The sequence below is a fragment of the Aulostomus chinensis genome, chromosome 5 (genome assembly GCF_037954235.1).
Source record: "Aulostomus chinensis isolate RoL2024-O1b breed Wild chromosome 5, RoL_Achi_v1.0, whole genome shotgun sequence".
Classification (NCBI taxonomy): Eukaryota; Metazoa; Chordata; class Actinopteri; order Syngnathiformes; family Aulostomidae; genus Aulostomus; species Aulostomus chinensis.
Window position 1 is genome coordinate 7,642,310 of NC_141324.1, and position 22,744 is coordinate 7,665,053.

The following is a 22,744-nucleotide window of genomic DNA, read 5'->3' on the forward strand; positions in this document are numbered from 1 at the left end:
GTACCTCATTTTCATTCCCAGCAATGGTCCCATATGTTTGTCAAAATGTGTATGTTGTGTGCTTTTTCCAGCCTGATTTGTTCCCCCTGCCTTCTCTCCGATGAGCCCCGCTCTCCCCGGGGGTCCAGGCCGAAGCCTCACGCTATTTATACAGACCTAACAGCTGGGGCCCTCCCAGCTAAAGCAGTGAGGGATGAGGGGTCGGGGGATGGGTAGGGAAATTATCATGGAAACTTCAGGTTAAACCAAGCGTTGGAAATGTCTCTCTGCTCCCTCTTTTTCCCTGTCTCTTGTCTTCTTCTCCGTCATTTCTCTCAATCCCCTGGGAAACCAGAGCGACCAGGTCAGGTCACTTTCAGCTGAGGTCAGCTGGACAGGCAGACAAACATGTCGCACTCATATAAATCCTGTTCGCCATCCCATTTCCCTTTTCACTTAAATCTCTTCTTTATCTCTTTGTTTCTTTTGATCTGCTCTGAAACTGATGTTTTTCCAATTAAAGCGCTGGCCGTTTCGGAATGAACAAGAAAGGCTGATTTTTCCCTCCAAGTGCGCTTCAACACATTTTGTCCTTTTGTTGTGCTGAACAAAGCCAACCTGCTGTTGCAAAACTGCTCTTTTTGTGTCTCTTTCCTTTTATTCTGGTCTGTATAGTGCATGTCCTGTTGTGAACTTCGACCATGTGAAGTCCTCACTGCTCTGCCCTTCCCTAATTTTGTCCTGCCTTCACTTCACTTCTCTCATCCAGTCTTCTCTCGCCCGCTCGTCCCTCTAATCTCTCAGTTTTTTTCTCATGTTAGCCGCTCATGAGAGGAGAGAGAAATCAGGCTTATGGATGCTTCTTTCAGTCCAGGGCCTGTGTCACAGAAAGACGTCCCATCACAGGCATGGTGAGCTAACGAGAGCTGAAGAGATATTAGCCTAATTGTTGTAAGGGACAGATATATATATTGAAGGGGATATAATAAGTCCAGACATGACTTTGGATCCTTAAGATTAAATTTCAGTATAGACTAGAATTTCTTCTCAGAGTTTCTTAATTATGTGTCTTTCTGCATTTTACTATGGTTCTATTGCCTGTTCAGTCTCAAATGAGCCAAGGGCCAGGATTATAAAGCAGTACAGGAAAGTTGCTGAGGGACCGACCATACTTGCTGAATAATCATAATCTCGCCGTTGGTCAGCAGTTTAGTGTCAATGGCTGCTGCTACTTAAAAATGAACCAGCATGGAGAGATGCGTGGCACTGTCTCAAAGCAGCCATCAGCGAGCTGTCAGCAGGATTAAAGTGACGGTGAAGTCTACGACAGTGAAACCGCTTGTGTTCGCGACAGATTGATGCTCGCATCGCTCTGAGGAAACACACACGCCTCAAGCAAAAGCTACACTGAAATGATTGAAAAACAAAACGCTGCTTACAAAAAATACCTTTGTCTTTCTTAGGTTCATCAGAGATGAACTGAAGTCCACAGATTATGAATGTTTAGAGTCACCATCAAAGACGTACGTTAGTTTAGTTGTTCCTGTTGGTGCTGCTGACCAAGGTCCTGGCAGAAGGCCTAGAGGCCAGTCCCTGGTCGCTCACTGCTCTGTAGAGGATTGGTGAAATGAAGAAGACAAATTTTGATGTGCAATGTACACGTAACAATAAAGACTTATGACACTCTAGTGTTCTTCATCTATGTATTTTCAAATCAACACTTCTGTCCGCAAGTGTATTTTGCTTTTGAAGTTCTCACAAACATGTCTTCAGCTTACAAAGACATTTGTTACACTTGACCCCAGAGTACAGAAAGAGCCACCCATTTGTATTTAGCTTGAAGCTAATAGCACACCATAACCAACATTCCACACAACAGAAAAAAAATTGTCCAAATGTCTCCTCAGCCTATCATCTGGTATAATCGCCATCTCCTTGATCCAGCTGTATGCTCAGTAATCCACAGAATCCTTTATCCCAGTAAAAACGGTTTAAAACTTCTCTGGTTTCGCTCCAACGTGAACTAGCATGAATGAGGGTGTTGATTCATCTGAATGCTGCTCGCTGATTTGTCACTGGTGTCACTAGATATGTGATATCAAAATATTGGAGATATTTGTTCGAAAGGGAAATGATGTTAGTTGACGTTCCTTTGTCTTTCCTCCATTTCTGAATGTGAAGCCACTGATCTACCATCTGGATGCCTGAACAAATCAGGTAGTAAACAATACAAATATGAAATTTGGTGACATGTTTTTACTGTTTGGGAAGATCATGTTTGGCTCAATTCCTGGCTCTTAAAGCCTTTGTGCGTACTTGATCTCTTTTTGCTTTGTTCTCTTCTCCTGTGCTTGTCAAAGTGGACTGTAGATTGCACTTGTTTAACAATGTCCACGTAGTCCAAATAGGTTTAGAAATGGAGTTGAACATTGCAAATAATTGCAAGGTGATGATGATGTAGTATTTATTCAGTTGGACATCAACTTGTCGCATTGATTGCCAACTATATCGATTATAGTGATAGAAAGAGTGTAAATGAGTTGCATTTCAGATGGAGCCATGGCTCACGCTCCAGTTATGTATGTCTTCTCTGACTATCAGTCGTGGCCTTTTTGAATCAGAAACCTTTTCAGCTCACCAAAGAATGGCTTGAGAGAGATTTATATTTCTTGACTAAACGGTGATATTTGAATTTATTTGTTGACACAGATAAGAGTGCTCTGAAGAGGGAGAGAAAAAGACTTAAATGAGAGGGGATAATTTTCTCCCTCATCATCTTCTTGAGGGATGCACCTTTATCTTTCGTCTGGCACCCCAAACCCCACCATGATAATCATAAAGTGTAGACTTGAAACAGTTCTTTCTAGAGGAATTTTAATTTCTCCTCAAGCAGGCTCTTCTTATCTAAGGGCACCTCTGGTTCCACCAGATATAAAACAGACCTTTTTTTTTTCCTTTATTTTTTCTTTCAGGTGTCAGACTTTTTTTTTTTTTTTTTTACTATTTTCCCTACAGTTATTACAAAGTGGCATTAAATTGTTGCTTCTTAAAAAATAAAACTTATTTTGCTCTTTGCATTCAAAGTGTCCTTCTGGCAATATGTCATACCATCAAGTTTACTTTTAGATTCAGCCTGCAAGCACATTTTATTGCTGACTTGATGTCCAAGCTGCATCAGTCTACCTGGGTTACTGCATTCCTTTTCCAGTCATCAGTCAGGTTACTGGCTTGTCAGGGTGAGCCTTTTTGTTATTCCTTCTCACGTTGAATGTTGTGGTGTTTAGGCCGATGTCTGTGTTGGCCCCTCCACCACCTATAATCAATGTTGGCATGTGATTTGAAGTTAACAAGAAAGCCTCGAGGAAAGAGGAGAACCCTCCTGACCTTATCAGTGTCGTGCTCCAGCTTCTGTCCATTGTTTGAGGCTTGTGAAAACCTCACGGGAAAAAGAAAACATTAACATTAAAGAATAGGAAATCAATTACATGTGGTGAGCAATTCGTTCTGTTTCATACAAAATCAAGTAATTTCATTCATTAAAATTTAAATGATCAAATAATAAGATCCATCAATTTTTAGATGATGAGGGTTGATGAGAGGCTATCAGTGTTCAATATTGTTGAATGGCTTTGACAACAGGGTTACATTTCTGCAACCAGTCGTCCACCACCCTCAGCTACGTCACAGGTCACGAGTCCCACATAACTGTTGGCTCCGCCCATTATTGTTTCACCACAGTAGAAAAAAATTGCTGTGGTTTATTTGTATCTCAAAAAAAGCCAAACATAGTCGACTATGTTTGGCATTGGCAGGTAAACCTCATTGTGTGTGGGAAACTTGTTTGCATATCCATGTTTTTGTAATATCTTAACAATTATTCACTGAAGTAGCCCAGCAGACCTGCCTTGATGCATGATGACCTTCACATCTTTGTCAAAAAAAGAAAGTTTGTTGTTGTTGTTTCATGTTGTGAGAGAGACTTTTAAAACAGCAGTACACAAAAAGGTGGAAGGGGCAAAGGTTCGGACAATGACCATTTCTGGCACAAAATGTTCTTTTGGATTGCAATAAGCAAAGAACGTTCTGATTCTGACAAAAAGTGGTGATGCTGTAAGAATGACAACTCCAGAACGCGAGACAAAGAATCTGTGGGAGAACTAACAAGTCTTGACATGGTTTCTGATTTTCTGTTGCTTCATTTCAAAGTGACCGTGAGTGTGGACATGGCCAATCGGAGTTTATCAGACCACTTCTGCTATATTTAATTGACCGTGGGGTCCTCTCAGCCACCGTATAGACAGCATCTTACTCCACCCGCCACATCAGAACCCTTTGACTACACCAACTTCTTGACAGTGACTTTTTTTCTCTCCCATTATTTTTTCTTTTACTATCAATCACAGAGGAGACAGTGCCAAATAGTATTTCCTCAGTTCCTCCTTGTGCGGCATGTCACCCTTGCATTCAGTAAAGTCTGTCCACCCAGTTTTGGCCAACATTCTGCTTGCCTCTGTCATGTTTCCTTTTTTAGCAAGGGCATGCTGTGTGTATAGGCACCATATATAGACATTTGCATCATAAAATAGGGTGGAGAAAGGGTGTACTATGCTTCTTCTGCTTGTATGCTCAATTTTTAACGCAGATTCATATTCTTGGATTTATGCATATGCATGGTTTCTTGTATATTTATTTGTGTACATCATTCTCCTGATTTAAATCCATCTGTACATCTGTTTTATATCACTTATCCTGTGTTTGGGTTGCCGGGCAGCTGGAGCCTATCCCAGCAGGGGCGGTGTTCACCCTGGACAGGTCGCCAATCCATCGCTGGGCCAACACATATAGACAGAAAAGCATTCATACTCACAACCACGCCTACAGTCAATTTGGAGTATCCTATTAACCTGGTCCCCAATTGATGTCTTTGGACTGTGGGAGGAAGCTGGAGTACCAGAGAGAACCCACGCAGGAACAGGGAGAACATGGAGACTCACACAGAAAGACCCCGTGCTCCAGTTGGGGCTTGAACCTTATTGTTGTGAGGCGACAGTGCTGACCACTGAATCACCGTGCCTCCTCCTGATTTAAATGTTCACTATGAATATTTTTTGATGTAATGAACAGTGTGCCATTGAAAAAGAGAGATTGCTCTCAATTGGCTCCCCTGAATAAATGAAGGTTTTGAATTCAATTCAATGTTTCAGACGGAAATCTGAGCAAGTCTTTGTACTTGAGACTCATGGTCGTTTCGACAATGTTTCTAAAATCGTACATTGTCTGCCCAGCTTGGGGTGTTTCTGACAAAATTAGAAGGAGATTTAACCATAAACCATGAAAAAGACATTTCCTGTTGCCACTAGGTGTAGCTATACATTTCAGTATTCAGTATTGATCTATAGATTTTTAGACTGGCATGTTTGTCAAATGTGAAGTTTGAATAAGATCGGTCCATGTGGAAGGGTGACATAATAATTCCAATTTTCATGGTGAGTTATGAAAATATCACTGAGATCTCTATTACTCCCGCTGGTTGAGTCATGGGAACCAATGGCGTTTTTTTTGTTTTTTTTTTAGGTCTTGTCATGTTTCTTGTGAAACACAAGGCCAGGGCCAGGGGGTGCTGCGGAGGCTTTTTTCACACCTTTGCACAGACCCATAAAACACATCAACTATCACCAGGCGCAATGCGCATGCAAAGTGTCATGCGTTTTTGAACATGTTAAGGCCTCCAAAAAGGTGATTCTTTGCCTAAGGGGAGGAGAACAATGCCTCGCATTTCAGTAGGACCAGTTGACGTTCAGGCCCTAATGATATTATAGACTCTATGTTTCATCCTCACAGATTTTAGCAGCTTACTCGCATGTGTTGTTTGCAACAACTTTGCCCGGTAAATATGCCAATAAAAAAACATTGTTGCAAAGTAGGTGTTTGTTTGTACACAGAGTGCAGGGAAGTGAGATCTAATTTCAGGTCGTCATAGGAATTGCATATGGAGACTCATTTTAAAGCCAAGTTTGAACTCACATTGTCAGAGCTGTCCACTTGTGGTGAGATCTCAAACAGGGGCTCTCAGTAGTGACGATTCTTGCTGCTCAATGCAGTTGTTCCTACTCTCTGCATCTGCACTGAAGCATATGCAGAAATAAACAAGTTGGTGTTATCAGCATCGTCTGGGCTCCTCTAGTTAGAGTTAAATTAGTGAATGCAATCAGTCGGTAATCAATGAAGCAGGTTCACCCTCACTTTCAAATCAGCCATGGCATTTTTTTTATGGATGGTTCGCCAATTCCATGTTAAGTTTTCACTGATTGTCTTCACTAAGGTTGGGTATTGTTAGATTTTACTGATTCCGAGTCCGATTGTCAATATCGATTCCCGTTCCAAACGATTCTCGGTTCCGATTCTTTGAGATGGAAGTCAACAGGTCACAGCCTATTCATCAGGAGAATTTTTTGTTTGTTTGAAAAAGCCTTAACACAGGACAATTTATTTATTCACATTGCCAGTTTTAGTCAAAAAACAAAGATCTGCAGCCCAAACGGATGTATATGTATATGATGGATGTACGATTCTGCTGGCTGGGGTCGCCAGCTGCTTAACATAGCAGCAGTAGGTTGTGACTGGCTAACGTTAGCATCACTTTGCGAGCGTTCAACAACTATAAACAGATATACAGTTTTAAGAACTAGTCATCTATCACTTTAGCAGGTTTGTTAAGAATGAGACAACCATAATTTTCACCTACCTGATTCTGATAGCAACGAGGAGTTGCTGGCTGATGATGAAGTTTGACTGTCCGAAGCACAGGAAGCAACGGGTACAGGAGAGCGACGCCCCGAGTTGAACACAATCCACCCGCTAATTGTTACACCATGCAGGCGAAGGTGTTTCGTCATGTTTGTGGTGCATCCTCCTTTGGCAGAAGTTTTTTTTTTAAGATGTTGCACTGTGCTACTCAAATTAAAATGAAACCAGACTTTCAAGCGTTTTTTTTTTTTTTGTGGTCCGTGTTCAGACGACTGATCTTCTTGCTAGTAGACACGCAGAAAATGCAAAGCAGAGTAATACATGCCCTGAAAACAAACTGGTGCAGGCACTCAGAACTGAAAAAGAAACAAAATTTAAAAAGCTGCTTAACAGTTCTGGAACCAGATGTTGGGAACCAGTTCTCAGAACCCAACCCTAGTCTTCACACTTGATGCTCACATGAGAACTTTCCATCCATCAATTTAGAGTAATCATATTGCATGTCTTTGGACTGTGGGAGGAAGCTGGAGTACTGCAGAGAACCTGTGCAGGCACAGGGAGAACATGGAGACTCCACACAGAAAGATCCCGAGCTCCAGCCGGGATTTGAACCCACAGCCTTCTTGGTGTAAGGCGACATTGGTGACCACTACACCACCATGAGAACTAAATTTAGGAAATTTGTTACATTTGAAACCAACCTGCTGCCTGCCCCCCCTCTCTTTCTGTGTGTGTTCGCTTGTTAAGTCTATCATTAAATTTGATCTAATCTGAGTCCAACAACAGGCCCTCCACACACACACACACACACACACACACACACACACATACACACACACACACACACACACACACACACACACACATAAGTATCAATCATCTTTTGATTTCATCTATTTATAGGCTTTATCATGCATTTTCTGTTGTTTTTCTGTTTTTCTTTTAATTAAGACTGCAGAGCAAGGAGGTTTTCAATCTTTTCGACAACTGATTGTGTTCTTTTCATGAGTAATATGGCATCCCAGTTGAACCTGGAAACTGACATTTCCAAGTTTCCATGTGGAAATTTAAACTTGTGTCACAACAACAACAGTTGTGCACACAGTACTGTTTATAACAACACCCCCAGTTCCTAGTTGAAAGGAAAATGTACAGTATAATACTGGGATAATACATTGTAGGAAACACAAGCAGCACTTGACTAGTCACTGTGTTTTCACATAGTAGCAGGATATATATATATATATATATATATATATCAACACAATTGCTAATTTCCAATAACAAAAACATATATATATATATATATATATATATATATATATATATGTTGGTTCCAATAACAAAAACATATATATATATATATATATATATATATATATATATATATATATATATATGTTTTTGTTATTGGAAATTAGCAATTGTGTTGTCTACAGCTCAGCCATGGAAACAAAGTTCAGTGTTCCCTTATTTCTGTTATACCGTTGATGCAGTGTGTATCTAAAAGCTGGCAGAATCATAACAAATTTCTATTATAAAAATATTCTTCTTGAATGTTGTTTTAAGTTGTCATGTAGAAAAGAAATACAAAAGTAACACTGATGTCACAAGAGTAGCTCGAAACAATGACTTGTCTGTGTCACCATGTGTGAGCCCATCTTTTCAGTGCCCCACCTCATTCTCCCAGCTCACTGAATGGGGCGGGTATATGTTAATGATTCTTTTATGAGATCCCCTGTGAGATTTTAATGTTAGACAAATGAATAGCATCCTGTCTGCGTTACCCAACACATGTTAAACATAACTGGAGGGTCTCCACTCAAGCGGCAGCAGCCATTGTCCAAAGCTATCAAACACCCATTAAGCTGGGCGCCAACTGCCTGTCAACTTTTGACATGTCCCGTACCACATCCAGTCTTGGTTTTGAAAGGCATCGTCTCATTCTGCTTCTTGAGTGATGTTTTTGTTGATTGCTCCCCTATTATGATGCACTATCACTTTTTCTCTGTTATTTGGTCACTTCCTGCCTTTCACCCCCGTCTTTGTTTCGCGGGTTGACATTTGCCATATGGTGGCAAACAGACACAACAATGTGTGCAAGAAAACAGAGCCTCCGGAGGGAAGCGCTTGAATTTGAAAGGGTGCAACTTTGTGAACATGTTGCAGACGAGGCAAAAGAGGAGGGCCTTGGCACAACCAGCCTTTCGGTGTGACACGATTGTGTGTGTGTGTGTTGGGGGGGGGGGCATTGGCAATGTCAGGGTGTAGAGACGGACGAGGATTTGGAAGAGTCAAGTGCTGCTGAAAGGGAAGTTGTTGGTGGTCTGCAGAGTTGCAGCAGCTGCCTCTGAAAACAAACGGAAGAAATAAGAGAGAGAGAGAGAGAGGTGGAGGGGGGACAGGGGAGTCCGGTGGAAAGCGTGTGGGCTCCTCACTTGTGGGCTCCTCACTTTTTTGTCTCTTGCTTTAATCTGTGTGGAGAAAAAAGTTAGACGGAATGAGGGAGAGAGAGAGAGAGAGAGAGAGAGAGCTTGGCCGCAGCCCATGGGGCATGGGTGCTCAAGACCCCCTACTCGTTGCACTTTACTGCAGCCAGCGAAACTAGAAGTTCAACACCCCTTGTCCCCTACACCCCAACACCACCACCATCACCACCACCCCATCGGTCCTCCTCACTCTCTCCCGTTTACTTGCTCTGTATTCAGCCTAGGTGCTGGAGTGACAACGAGCCATTCATTGTGGAGGTGCAGGAAAACTGTGGATCTCTCCTGTGTCTTTTTTAAGGGTGCAGGAGGGGGGGGTGTATAGTCAGAAAAAAGGAGGAGGGTGCATATATTCCTAAAATGGTGAAATACGATGGGGGGGCAGAAAAGAAAGTAAATGAATGAAAGGGGACAGAGAGAGGGGTGAGTAAAAACTAAGAGCGCAAGCAGAGGGAGGGGAGGGAGAGCTGGAATCACAGGGGTGGTGGGGGGTGGGGTGTAGGGAGAGAGAGAGAGTGGGCTACCATGCCGAATGAGTGAGAGAGGCGGAGAGGAAGCAGAGCTCCATCAGATGAAATGAGGTGAAAGTAATTCAGGCATTAATCAAGCCAGGGCAAAAGGGAGGGTATACTGTGTTTTCTTCCCCCTCTTTCGCTGCGGAACTGAAAGGCAAGGTGTGAATGACGGAGTCCACAGTGGCCAGCAGAGAAGCACCACTGGGTCACAGCATCAAATCATGTCCGAGTCGAACACCATTGCTGCTTCCACTGCCGACCAGGTCAGTTCAAGTTGTCATATTGTTTTTGTGTTTTTGTTTTTCTGACTGGCACCAAGAAGCATGCAGTCTTATTTGTTGCGCCTCGCACTGGCTTAAGCAGCAGGAGGCACCTTGTTAGAAGGAGACTTCTAGGAAACAAAACTGAACCTATCCCAAGTTCCGTTCCGACGTATATCATCTTTAGATCCTAATTCCAAAGTAGTTAGAGGAAGTTTATAAGAGCAACCAACTGAGTGTGTGTTTCTTGTACTATCAAAGAAATGATTGTTTTTCCCGGAGCTGCCTGGACAACGGTACAAGGTCCTGAAAGAATTGAATTCATCAAGACGAGCTATTGTCTTCGCCGCCTTATTTTTCGGTGATCATTCAGGGGCTCTGTGACGACTCAATACCCCCCGCACCACGTGAGGAGGGGGACGCAGCTCTTTAAAAACCTGACCACGTGTGGCGGCCCTGAAAAGTTTTTATAAGTAATTGCAGTGGGAAGTCCGGGCAGCGCTGTGAGAGATGGGATTGGTAAGGAAGTGGGCTGGTCTGCCGTGTGTGTGAAAGAGAGTGACAGAGTAGAAAAGCAGAAGTGTCCAGAAAAGGGAGATATTTATGCCCTCCTTCCCCCTCCAACCATCACCACCCACAAGCCGCTACAATCAAGCACTTTGGCACATACGTCCTTTACTCTCTCTTTTTTTTTTTTTTTTTTTTTTTTTTTACTGTTAACTGACTTTGAAACAGTTTTAGAAAACAAAATCCTCTGATCTTCTGAAGATAAGATAAACAGTTGCTTCCGTTATGGCAGGTAAAGATGAAACAATTGTGTGTGTGTGTGTGTGTGTGTGTGTGTGTGTGTGTGTGTGTGTGTGTGTGTGTGTGTGTGTGTGTGTGTGTGTGAGTGTGCATGTGTGCATCCGACCTTCCTGCCGGCTTACGCTGTGTGCCAAATCCTTGTCTCCTGTTTCCAGTTGCTACTGTCGAGGCTGAGTCAGCTTGCTGGAGTTCTGTAGGCAAATACACACTTAAGCACACACACACACAAACAGGCATACACACACACATACGCACGCACACACACACATGCAGGCATATAAGCACAAACACACACACAAACACGCCAACACAACCCCAATTGCTCGCACAAAAATATTTGTGCAAAAAAATGGGGTTGTGGGTGGAAGGTTGAAGATATTTTGGTGTGTGTGGATGCAGTAGCATCACAGAGATCTGTGTGTGGATGTAGAGCAAGAACAATCCCCCCCAAAGCGTGCTTTCACAACTCTGAAACACACTAATCCTCTAATTCTAGCCGGTCTAGATTTGTTAACATGGGGGGAAAAAAACAAAACATTTTCCAAAGCTTTGACTGACAGGATCAATCACAGTTACAGGTTCTGGAGTGTTGACAATAAATCGTGACAGGCAGGGGCTTGTATCTGTGAATGGATGCATCATAAATCACCGTAATCGGTTATAATGAAGTTTTGCTTTTCTCTTTTTTACATTTTCATGATCACAGGAATTTGGTCGTTCTTATCAAACATTTTGCAGACTGATTTACTGGCATACAGTTGTGTTCTTAATTTGTACAATTTAAAAAGGCATTTTTTTTCTTGCCCTTGTTGCCAAGTTCTTGGGAATTTTTTTGGCTCCTTTTAAATGTATAAAGAAGTTGGTCTACATGCGCTACATGAAAAGTCCCCCAAGTTATCTTTTCTTGTTATTTGTCTATTGAATATAATCAAATTGAATTACCTTGTCACAGGAACAATCTATTTCTACTTTCTATTCCTCAGGAAAAATTGACATTTTTGCATCCATAATAATTTTCAGAGAATATAAGAATACAATAACCACTGATCAGCATTTGACTTCTGATAATGTCTTTGTATTATAATGAAGAGTTTTAGACCATGTGATCTGATGCAATTACTTTCATACAGCAGCACGTCTATTTGTCAAAATGTCTTCAGAGTCACTTTATATCAGTATTTTTGACAACTGTAATGTTTACTAAACTGATTATCAATATTAGGTTAATAGTACATATTTTTGTGGTTAAGAGTACACATTTTTTTGGTTAATAAAGTATCGAGTTCACATTCCATCACAGTGGGTTTTGGTTTTGCTCCTTAATGCTGGTTACAGGCTTTTCACCTCAGCCCTGTCATCTTTTTGCCAGTGTGAGCTCATGTTGTCAGTGCTGTGTGTTCAATTGTTTGTCTATGGCCAACGATTTTTCCCCAAAATTGGTAGAGGGGTTTGGCATGGGCCGAGGAAAACCTAACTAAATTCTGGATCTGCCCCCTAATTTTGTGAGCTCATCCTTGGTGCAGGGTACATCTGTCCATAAAGTGTGATGAAATTCAGCTTTACAATGTTTGTGTAATACTGCTAGCAATAACAGCCGAAAATATTTGCAGATCTTGCCAACATGCAGGATAAAGTAAAAACAACGAGGCTGATTGTCACCAGAGTTGGTGGATGACTGGTGCATGGGCCAAGGAGGAAACCGTTAGATTAAAAGGTTCATCCATTCAACATCATGGAAAAAAGCGCTTTTATTTCAGCAACTGCACAAAAATGTCAAAACACACAAACAACTGAATCTGACTGACAGCGTTGCTTTGTTGGAATTCTTTATAAATATATTATAGATATTTCTTTTTCTTGGTTCAAATAATCCTGTCGTGAAAATCGGCCAGCCCTGTTTCAGGAACAAGAATGCTTAGTACTTGACTTTCAGCTGTGTAAGCGTGTGTGTGTGTGTGTGTGTGTGTGTGTGCGTGTGTGTGTGTGTGTGTGTGTGTGTGTGTGTGTGTGTGTGTGTGTGTGTGTTTTGTCAGTTTGAGAGTGCTATCGAAAAACGGTCCAATATCCTGTTCCCGAGGAACTTTTTCTGACTGGTAACTTTGATTAATGCCCCATTCATTAATCTCCACGGTCATTACATGGGTCACATCCTTCCTCGCAGCAGTAGGCTGAACTCAAGGTGTCGGGACAATAGTCTGAGGTCATCTGCGATTTCAAAGCATGCTTGACTAATAATTGAAGTAATAAGAGCTTCAGATGGATCTAGTAATTGCCAAGTGATTTTATCTGACATCTTTTCACTGAAACATCAGATAGAATTTATATATCCGTACAACTGCTCTGTCATTACATTTGACTTGATGTCACTGAAGAAATAAAGTTCATATTTGTTTTTGTCTTTATTTTCAGAAAATATTCATTTGAAACTCATTTTTACCGGCATCTTCACTTTACTTGACTATAAACTTTTTTGACAGCTTCTTAATTGTACCCACAAGAATTTAACACAAAAATCTGTACTTTGTACTCAAATTTTCAGTCTGTTTTGAGGAAAAGAGTAAGGTATCTTTTACGGGGGCATGTAACTTGTTCACTCTCCAATATAGGTGGTACTAATGCACCCAAATGCTGGTTACTCCTGGCCATTATGTGTAAAAGATGAATGGTAAAGGGAAAAAAAAGATTAATTAAGGACGCGCCACCCTGGATAAATGGCATCTAGCGCAGTGAAGAATGTGAGGACAGGAGTGATAGCATCAGCATGAGTGACAACATCAATGAGAGTGAAGCAGCCAACACTGCAGGCAGAGCACAAAAGAACCTCAATCCGTTACACCTTTGAGTACATTTAGAGTCCATACTTTATTTTTACTGAAGTGTATAGGTTAAATCAGTACGTCTAATTTCTGAGTGAGTCTTTTTTTCCACACAAGTTTCTGTACTTCTACTTGAGTCATAAATGTGTGTACTTTTGCCAAAGAATAAAAACAGAATAGCTTTAACAGATTGACCCAAATTATGGCCTGGGTATGTAAGCAGATTTTCTGCATGGCAGGGTGCCTTGCCAAGAAGCTAATGAGGCCTGTTGTGTAGAAAAGTACAAAAGTGTGCTGTGAAGGCAGTCATCCTGGGTGCAGTTGCGCTGCAGCACCTCCCTTTCTATGTCTCCTATTTGAACGTACGCAGACATATTTAGCTTGTTTGCCCTGCAGGCTGTCACAGTTTCAGTGACGCTTTAGTAGGGTGATGCTACCTACACTAAAATAACCCTTGTTTGTTTAAATGCCATAAACAGAGCTGATATTTGGCAGAAGTAAAAAAGAATAAATGTGACCAGGAAAGACTTATGCAACTAATTGAAATGGAATTGACTGAGAAACAACCATGGATGTCATAAATAACGTTTTTAGCTGTTAATATACAGTACATTACATCTAACGTAAGAAGCCAGCAGGGGCCCACGGTTGCACACACACACACACACACACACACACACACACGCGCCTGCACACACAGTCTCGACCCATCTGGGGGCAGGTGTTGTAGTATATGGAGCGGAAGTGCAAAGTAGCTGTGTTTACTCATTGCACTAAGGCTGTGGCAAGCAAGGGAGCATACTTGTTTCGACAAAAGAGAAAAGAGACGGAAATAGATGAAGAGAGTGTGTGTTTCTCTGTGTGTGTGTGTGTGTGTGTGTGTGTGTGTGTGTGTGTGTGTGTGTGTGTGTGTGTGTGTGTGTGTGTGTGTGTGTGTGTCCAGCTCCCTGTGGTGGCTCTAACCTTCGGTCTCCCTCTGACTTCACTAAGTCAAGCTTGCGGGCTCACAGCTGCCTTGCAGGAGCACATGGTCCTACTAAACAACACACAGCAAGCATGCATGGTTGGTTGGCTGCAGAGATGCAAGTTCTGCTGATGAGTCGGAAGGATGACAGCAGATAATGGCTGACTGGAAAGGTGGATGAGAAGCTGACCTCTGACTGGTTTACTGAGTAGAGAGCTGATGGAAGGGCTGACAAAGAAATCATATCGGCCTGCTTTGTGAATTTTGATTGGAGCTCATTTGCATTAGAGTTGAGAAGTTAGAGAACTGACTGACTGGAGACTTTTTTCCATGTGTTTTAATACGATGTCTTCTAATATCCTCGATGTTACGCAACACAGGCATTACATAAACAATTCAACAATATTAGTTTATGTTTTAACTAATATGGTAAACAACTAATAATTAGTTGGGAATAAAAACTGCTCTGGCGGCACGGTGGTGCAGTGGTCAGCACTGTCACCTGACAGCAAGAAGGTTCAGGGTTCGAGCCCCAGCTGGAGCACAGGGTCTTTCTGTGTGGAGTCTCCATGTTCTCCCTGTTCCTGTGTGGGTTCTCTCTGGTACTCCAGCTTCCTCCACAGTCCAAAGACATCAAGAGGGGACCAGGTTAATCCAGACTCTAAATTGACCGTAGGTGTGGCTGTGAGAGCCAATGGTTGTCTGTCTATATGTGTTGGCCCTGCCATGGACTGGTGACCTGTCCAGGGTGAACCCCGCCTCTCACCCAAAGGCAGATGGGACAGGCTCCAGCCCCCCCCCCCCCCGACCCTTAACAGCATAGGCGGTAGAATGGCAGATGGATAAACTGCTCCATCCACGGAGAAAAAGGCAGTCACATAGGTGTCAGAACGCTTTGACTTTGCAACATGACCCCGAACACCCGGTGATAGTGGGCAAATTGATCCAAATCTCACCTCTGCATCCGACAGCTTATAACAAGTTGAATATTGGGAATATTCTTCCCAATAAATCACTTGTCTTTGATTGGGTACCTCTAGTAGGAATGTTCCTTTGGAATCATAGGTGACTTTTCTGGAATATTTTGTTATATTGAATGTTTGTCAATATCAACAGATGATAGTTCTTTTTTTATGCCAAAAACAAATGTTTGTAATGATTTTGACTCGTAAGTCTACAATGTTTGTTAAAAGATTGACTGTTGGTCGGACAAACTTTGTGATTTTCGGATTTCATTTGTGGAAAGAATGTTATTTTCCACTTTTTCAGTGGCCCCAATTAAGGAATCCATAATGACAATATCAGATGATTGGAGCAGGAGAGGTCGTCCATCAGGATGATTTAGCTTCCAGACAACTCTGTATATGCAGGAAATACAGAGTACACTGCTTTTACAACAATATCCTCCATTTTGTATGATTACCACAGACAAATACATCAATACAAGTTAAACTTGATGCTGATCTACTGGAACATTAACATTGAACTAAAAGTGAAGCAATTAATTGATTTGATTGACAGGAAAATCATTGCCAACCATTGAGAAAATCAACTTATCCTTTCATTTTTTGTTTCTCAAGCATGAATATCAAAAATTTTCTGGATCCAGACTACTGAATACTGTAAATATATATTATTAACTTCCTTTTTTATCAACAGCCTTTGGTTTTTTTCAGTTTAAATACACAACAATATTACTTTTGGCTCTTGGACTTTGTGACTACTTTTCAATTTGTTCAATTTTTACTCACTGAACAATTTGTCTCTCAATCATGAAAATGATCAGCAGAAAAATTGATGGTGAAAATAACGAATAGTTGCAGCCCTGCATATGTCTGATGCATGTCCAGTTTAATTGAATGTAATAATCTTTATTCCAGAATTTTACTCTAGAAAGACCCTTCTAGTTTGGCAGAAGTTCTTTCGCGTTAAAAAAAAATCTGTTTTCCTTATATTTCCGAGTTGTGAGAAAATAGCAATATAAATAGCTGAAATAGAAAAAAGGAGGTGGGTGCCATCGGAACGGCATAAATGGCAAATAACTGCTGCAGAAAAGATGAAAGGAGAGGCAGCTTTGACTGAGGTTAAAGCCATCAGACATTGAGAAGCATCTCTTTGGTGCTCATATTCCAATAAAAGTATGTTATCTTTTTAAATTTCAACACTGTAAGTAAGCATTTGTTTCTTTGAATTAGAAGATGAGGCTCTTAAGAATATATGTGAGGTTACTGTCCCACGTTGAACCTCCTCGGGCAAGAACAACCTTTTGAAGAATGTTGGGTCAAGGAGGGTGAACTGCTTAAAGCCTGAGGGTACATAGGGCAACATTTTCCAGCATGAGAGTAAACATGAAACTAAACATGTTAGACTGACATGAACACAGAATTGGTGGCAGTGTTCTCGGGATAGCCTTAATGTCAGACGCAGATGAGCTATGACAGAAAAAAACATTGATTTGTTTCAAAAGCGTATTTCTAAGTTTCATGAGTTGCTCAAGTTATTGAAATCTTTATCAAAAACTAAAACTTAAGTGGGGAGTTGTAGTGAACTCTGATCTGCATTCCTCTGTGAAGGTGGTAATGGACACAGCAGATTTGAGTCAGTGAGGTGCTGACGTGCCGGACTCACACGGTGATATACTGGCAGGAAAACGCGGAGTAGATTAGTGTCATATTGAGCGTGTGGGTTACATTCTGAGGGAGGCTGCTCTATCAGAGTTTTATCTGGAATATCCATGTTGTGTTCTTATAGCTAGCTGTTATCATAGCATGAGTAAATCAATCAAATAAATAAGTTATACATTACCTGTGATTATTTTAACGGGTTTTAAAGAAGTTATCCATTCAATAAACTTATCTGCTATTGGTAAATTGATACTCCACATTCCAAACAGGGGGCGTCATATTAATGTTTGGATGTCCAACCCTATTATTTAGAAAAAGAAATCACTTAGGAACAATTCACATGAACTCTGCCAGTAAAATAGTGATGCGGGAATGAGTACTACATCTTGAAAGTAGGTTAATATTATTTAACTGCAGGTTCCATTGTCTGAAAGCCATTTTGTTTCATTAAATCGGTGTCTGACAAGCAAATTTTAGTGACATTGAAGTGCAAGGCGTACTTTGAGCATAGTACAAGGATTGCATTTAGATATACAGATTATCCTGCTGATTAAAATGTGTGAGTTTCATAACCTTTTGCCACAAAGTTTACTTTTTGCAGTCATCCAAAAATAGTCCAATGTAAAAATCCATAAGGATTTTGGTAAAAAGTAGGAACGGTCCAGCACTGGTTTGTCAGTCAACATACAAATAGAAATACAGTGAAGGTTGGGCAATACAACAATGACAAATCTGCCCAGAGATTTAGCAGTATATTGTTTTATGCACTTTTTATGAACTGGCCTACAAAATACATCAGCCTTTGAAACTCCTTCAGCTTTACCTGTATAAGCTATGGAATGAAGGAGTTTAAGTACCTCAGCTCACAAGTGGTAGACCTGAGGTAGACAAGCTCTTCGACAGGATCAGTGTGGCATCTAAAGGAATGTGGGCACTAAAGACGAAGCTCAGCTAAGGGCAAATTTTTATCTAATAGTCTGCATGTAATAAGCCTCAGCTATTGTCAACGGTTTAGGTAATAAAGAATGAGATTGCTGAATCTTTTACTGAGTTGCTGGACCTAAGAGTTTGGCTGAAACACAGTGTGACTCACTACTGCCCCCTTGGGGCCCCAGAGACACAAGCGATACAAGAAGTAGGAGCTGTTCTACTTGTTGGGCTTATGTGTCAGTTTGTTTGTCCGATTGGTTTAAGTCAACTCAACTTGTCTGATGCTTCTGTTAAGTCATATGACAGTCAAATTAATTCTAGACCAATTTTACATTGATTAATTACATGAGCAAATATTGTATGGTGATATAATATATATCCAGGTCTTACCTTGAAATAAAATGACACAATAGATTACTTTAGTCATATTGTGATAGCAATGGTCATGAAAACACCTATGCTGAAAAGCAGACTCTGATCCGAGGACCTTAACACCCTGCCAGTGACAGACAACTGCGCTAAATCAATGATGTAAGCAGGTAAGGTGCCTCACCATGCAGCGGCCAGATTGATGTTTATTAACAATTAATAGCTTTCAAATCAGCTCTTTGCTTCTACGTCACAATGTAACCTTTCCCATGTGAAAAGCGCAGCAAACCTGTGCGCGCTAGTGTTTGTTGACCGCATGTCTCCAAGATGTCGGGGAATGACGTCTGCTGCCTAACTCTGAACCCGCCGTTACAGCAGCATTATATTCTGTGGTCGTTCAAGCTGATGAACAGCTCAAGCTCAGGTGCTTCACATTTCGCAACACAACATTTTAAAAAGAAAGAGGAAGTTTAAGCAAAACTCTAGACGAGATAAGGAGAAAAGGCTGATGAGGCTCATTCATCAGCTTTGTCATGGATTTTTAGGAAGCAAAAACCAGGGGAGAAAAGAGCTGATGATGAGGCTTGTTGAGGCAGCATGCTCACCGTGTTACCAGAGAAAACGGGGGGGGGGCTGATAATGCTTGTCGAGGCAGCATGTGTGTGATGGGTGTGTGTATTTGCACACTTTTGTTGAAGCAGCACTCTTACACTGTGAGCAGTGAGGGGCAACTCCGTGGAGAGGAGGCTTGTTAATGCTGCCTCAAGTGAGAATGGGCAAAAACCGCAAGGAGAAAAAAAGGACAAATGGACAAAGATTAATGATGGAGTTGTGTTTGGGACAGAGAGCACACTGGAGGCAGCTACATCGTTAGCCAAATGCAGATACTCACCTTTCACAATTTAAAATACTATTAACAAGTTAACTGGTGCTGGTGGAAATGTTATATACGTTCCCACAATCAAACTCCTCCATGAAAAAGGGCTTCAAGTGAATGATGCTTTACTGCTCATGTTAATGAATGATTATTTGCATTTCGACTAATCCTACCATTATTTTAGGTTAGGAAATAGAGATGCACAATAATTATCAGCATGTCCTCAGTATCATCAGAAATTGGTTGTTTTTTTATATCCGTGTCAGTCCGATGACTGATATTTATATCGACCCGGTTTTGCTCGGGTCTTTGTTTATTTGTTTATTGTTGTCGGTGATGAGGAAACAAATATAAACATATTTATGGACTTTTCCAAAAGTTTTGGAAATTAAAGAAAAAGAATTTAAACTGCTTTTTTGAGTGTTTGCAAATGTGATAGTATGTGATAGATATCAGCTATTTATACAGCTGATATCAGCACTGGCAGATATTTGCCTGATCATCTGCTGAATAGAGGAGTGTTCCATTCTGTATCGGTCATGATATTTCATTTAGAGTCATATGTTCCTTATAGACATGGTCTCTCCATGTACGGGATTTGGCTCAATAATCCACCACTCACATCTGAAAAGACAAAGAAATGTAGCAAATCGTCAAATTTTAGAAGCTGGAAATATCCATCCATCCATCCATTCATTTTCTTCAGCTTATCCTGTTAAGGGTCGTGGGGGGGGGGGGGGTGGAGCCTATCCCAGTGGCTTTCGGGTGAGAGCCGGGGTTCACCCTGGACAGGTCACCAGTCCATGGCAGGGCCAACACATATAGACAGACAACCATTGGCTCTCCCAGCCACGCCTACGGTCAATTTAGAGTCTGGATTAACCTGGTCCCTCTTGATGTCTTTGGACTGTGGAGGAAGCTGGAGTACCAGAGAGAACCCAGCAGGAACAGGGAGAACATGCAGACTCACACAGAAAGACACCGTGCTGCAGCCGGGGCTGGAACCCTGAACCTTCTTGCTGTCAGGTGACGGAGCTAACCACTGCACCACCATGCCGCCCAGCTGGATATATATTGCTTGGTATTATCTTTTTTAATAAACCTAAAAGTCAGAATATTAGATAATCATTTCTGTAATATCAACCTATTCACGTATCCACAAATCTACAAAACAAAGCTGTAAAATAATTTCAGGTCCACTGCTAATTTTGTGCAAATACATCATGCATGTAGAAATAAAAGCTTCTTCAAGTATGTTTGATGTGGGTGTGGGTGTGGGTGTGGGAGGGAGGGAGGGAGAGAAAGAGAGAGAGAGAGAGGGGTGAGAGGGATGCAGGTGAACAGCTTGCAAGGGCCAACAGCTCCGCGGGCTAGTCTTGCGCATCACTTGACAGCCATACCCGATGAAGGCCTACGCATAAATGAACTTGTTAACCAAATGAGTGAACAAGCCAGCGAGGAGCAGAGTGGCGGATGGGATTGAAGCACGCGGCTGCAGTTCGACCTGCCTGACTGTCTGCACACATGAGCCTGGCTCTAACTCCTCGCTTTTCCCGTCTCCGTGGTTCAGCCGTTCTCTAAAAGAGCTCTATTTCAGTCTGCCTCTTCCTATCTTGTCCACTTACTCTGATGCAAAGCCATTGTTTTAAAGAGAACAGCCTATTTCTGAATTGGATTGGGAGATTATCTGATTATCCTCACAATGCTTTGACAGGATACTGTCATCCTGCACTCACAGGAAACAGATCCTAAACTGGATTGTCAGGAGAAACGTAGAATATCAACAGATACCACAACAAAGTCAATATATATTCATGGTATTAGCATGGATCTTGCATGTAGGGGACATACATAAACAGAATTGTAATTCCAGCTAGGGAATGGGTGATTATCTCAAGCCATCTTTCCCAAAATAAAAGTGTCCGCCCTCTCATGTGTACACACGCATGCACATGCAGAAACACACCTTGATCTTTGCAGTGAAGGAATGTGTCAGTCCATGTCTAAATTCAAATGCCCACCCCCTGCCCTTTGCCCTCACCACACCCGCCGTTCCCGGCCCTTCTTAGACCCCCAACCCTCCCCACCTTTCTCTCTTACAAAGACATTCACACAACTAGCTCCCCGCCCCCTCTCCAAGGGAAAGGCATTTGAGGATTCCAGTATGGTAAATGTAGTGCTAAAAGTATCAGGAAGTTGGGTAGGCTGGTTACTCATTTGACTTTTTGGATTATTTGAGGGGCTGATGCTGCTCATGCAAGCTTCTCAGCATGGCGAACCATGTCAAGGTAAGGACCTGACACAGTTGAGGCTTCTTTAGGTAACTGCAGTAGTTGATGATGCAAGCAGACTTGTTTTTAATCCAGATAGAGATACAGACATGAATAAAACTAACAGTTATTTGTATTATTGGGATTTCTCATTCAAGCTCTAGGCAACCTGCAACCATTGCCACTCAAATATTGTTTCTATTAGAGCTGCACAAAGTCATTGATTAGTTGAAGAGAGAAGAAAATCAATCCCAAGCTATTTTGATTATCGAAAAATCATAAATAATTCTCTTTTTCCATACAATAATAGTTGATTAATAGTCAAATAATAGTTGATCAAATATTAACTGGTTCCAGAGACTTTAATAGAAGGATATGTTTGTCATTTGTGAGAGAAAACGAAGAGCATTTTGGTTTTGGACTGTCTGATGGAAACATAATTGGAGTAGTTTGTGTACGTCACTTTGGGCTCTTGTCATTTACTTTTTTTTCCAGATTTTCTCGACTCTTTAGAGATTAAACGATTCATTGAATAATTGGGAAAATAACCAAATGTTGAATTCATCATGAAAACAATCAGAAATGCATGATAACTTTGGCATGTCATAAGTATATTGATGTTGGTGGGGTTCTTTTTTTTTAAAAGATGTATGTATCTGTAGGAATCTGATGGCTGATATTTATTGGCCAAGGTTTGCATGAAAGTCTTTTTCACTTGGCGTCAATGATAAAGTTACAACAAAAATATGATTTGTGGGCTTTTCAAAATTGTTTGGTAATAATGTTACTTCTATAATTACAAAATGTTTATATGTCCCTCTCAGTGTGTTGAAAATTTGGATATCATACAGACTTTTTTGTACTGATAGTATAAAGGCCAGAAATCATGTGAAATATTGACGTGGTTGATATCATCTAAAAGTCCAGTATCACACACCACTACAAAGAGTTAGCTGCAGCCCTGATTTCTATGTTGCTTTCAGCATGAGCATTTTAGACCAAAGGACTCAGTCTGTGCAGAAAGGATGTGTGTCTGCAATTTTTGGCAAATCTAACATTGTCATAGTTGGTTGATTTATTAGAATCATTTGGCCTATTAT

General features: G+C 41.3%; 1 protein-coding gene across 4 annotated transcripts in view; it reads left to right on the plus strand.

The window, feature by feature from the left end:
* Positions 1-22,744, plus strand: part of slc6a9 (solute carrier family 6 member 9) — an 89,107-nt gene that overhangs the window by 36,518 nt on the left and 29,845 nt on the right. The window contains exon 1 of one of the 4 annotated variants that reach the window (XM_086202844.1): positions 9,764-9,990. The exons of the other annotated variants lie outside the window; for them this stretch is intronic. Coding sequence (XP_086058970.1) covers positions 9,949-9,990 — 42 coding nt within the window. The 5' untranslated portion in view covers positions 9,764-9,948. Of the gene's footprint in view, positions 1-9,763; positions 9,991-22,744 lie in introns of those variants that run through there. 4 annotated transcript variants of the gene reach the window in all.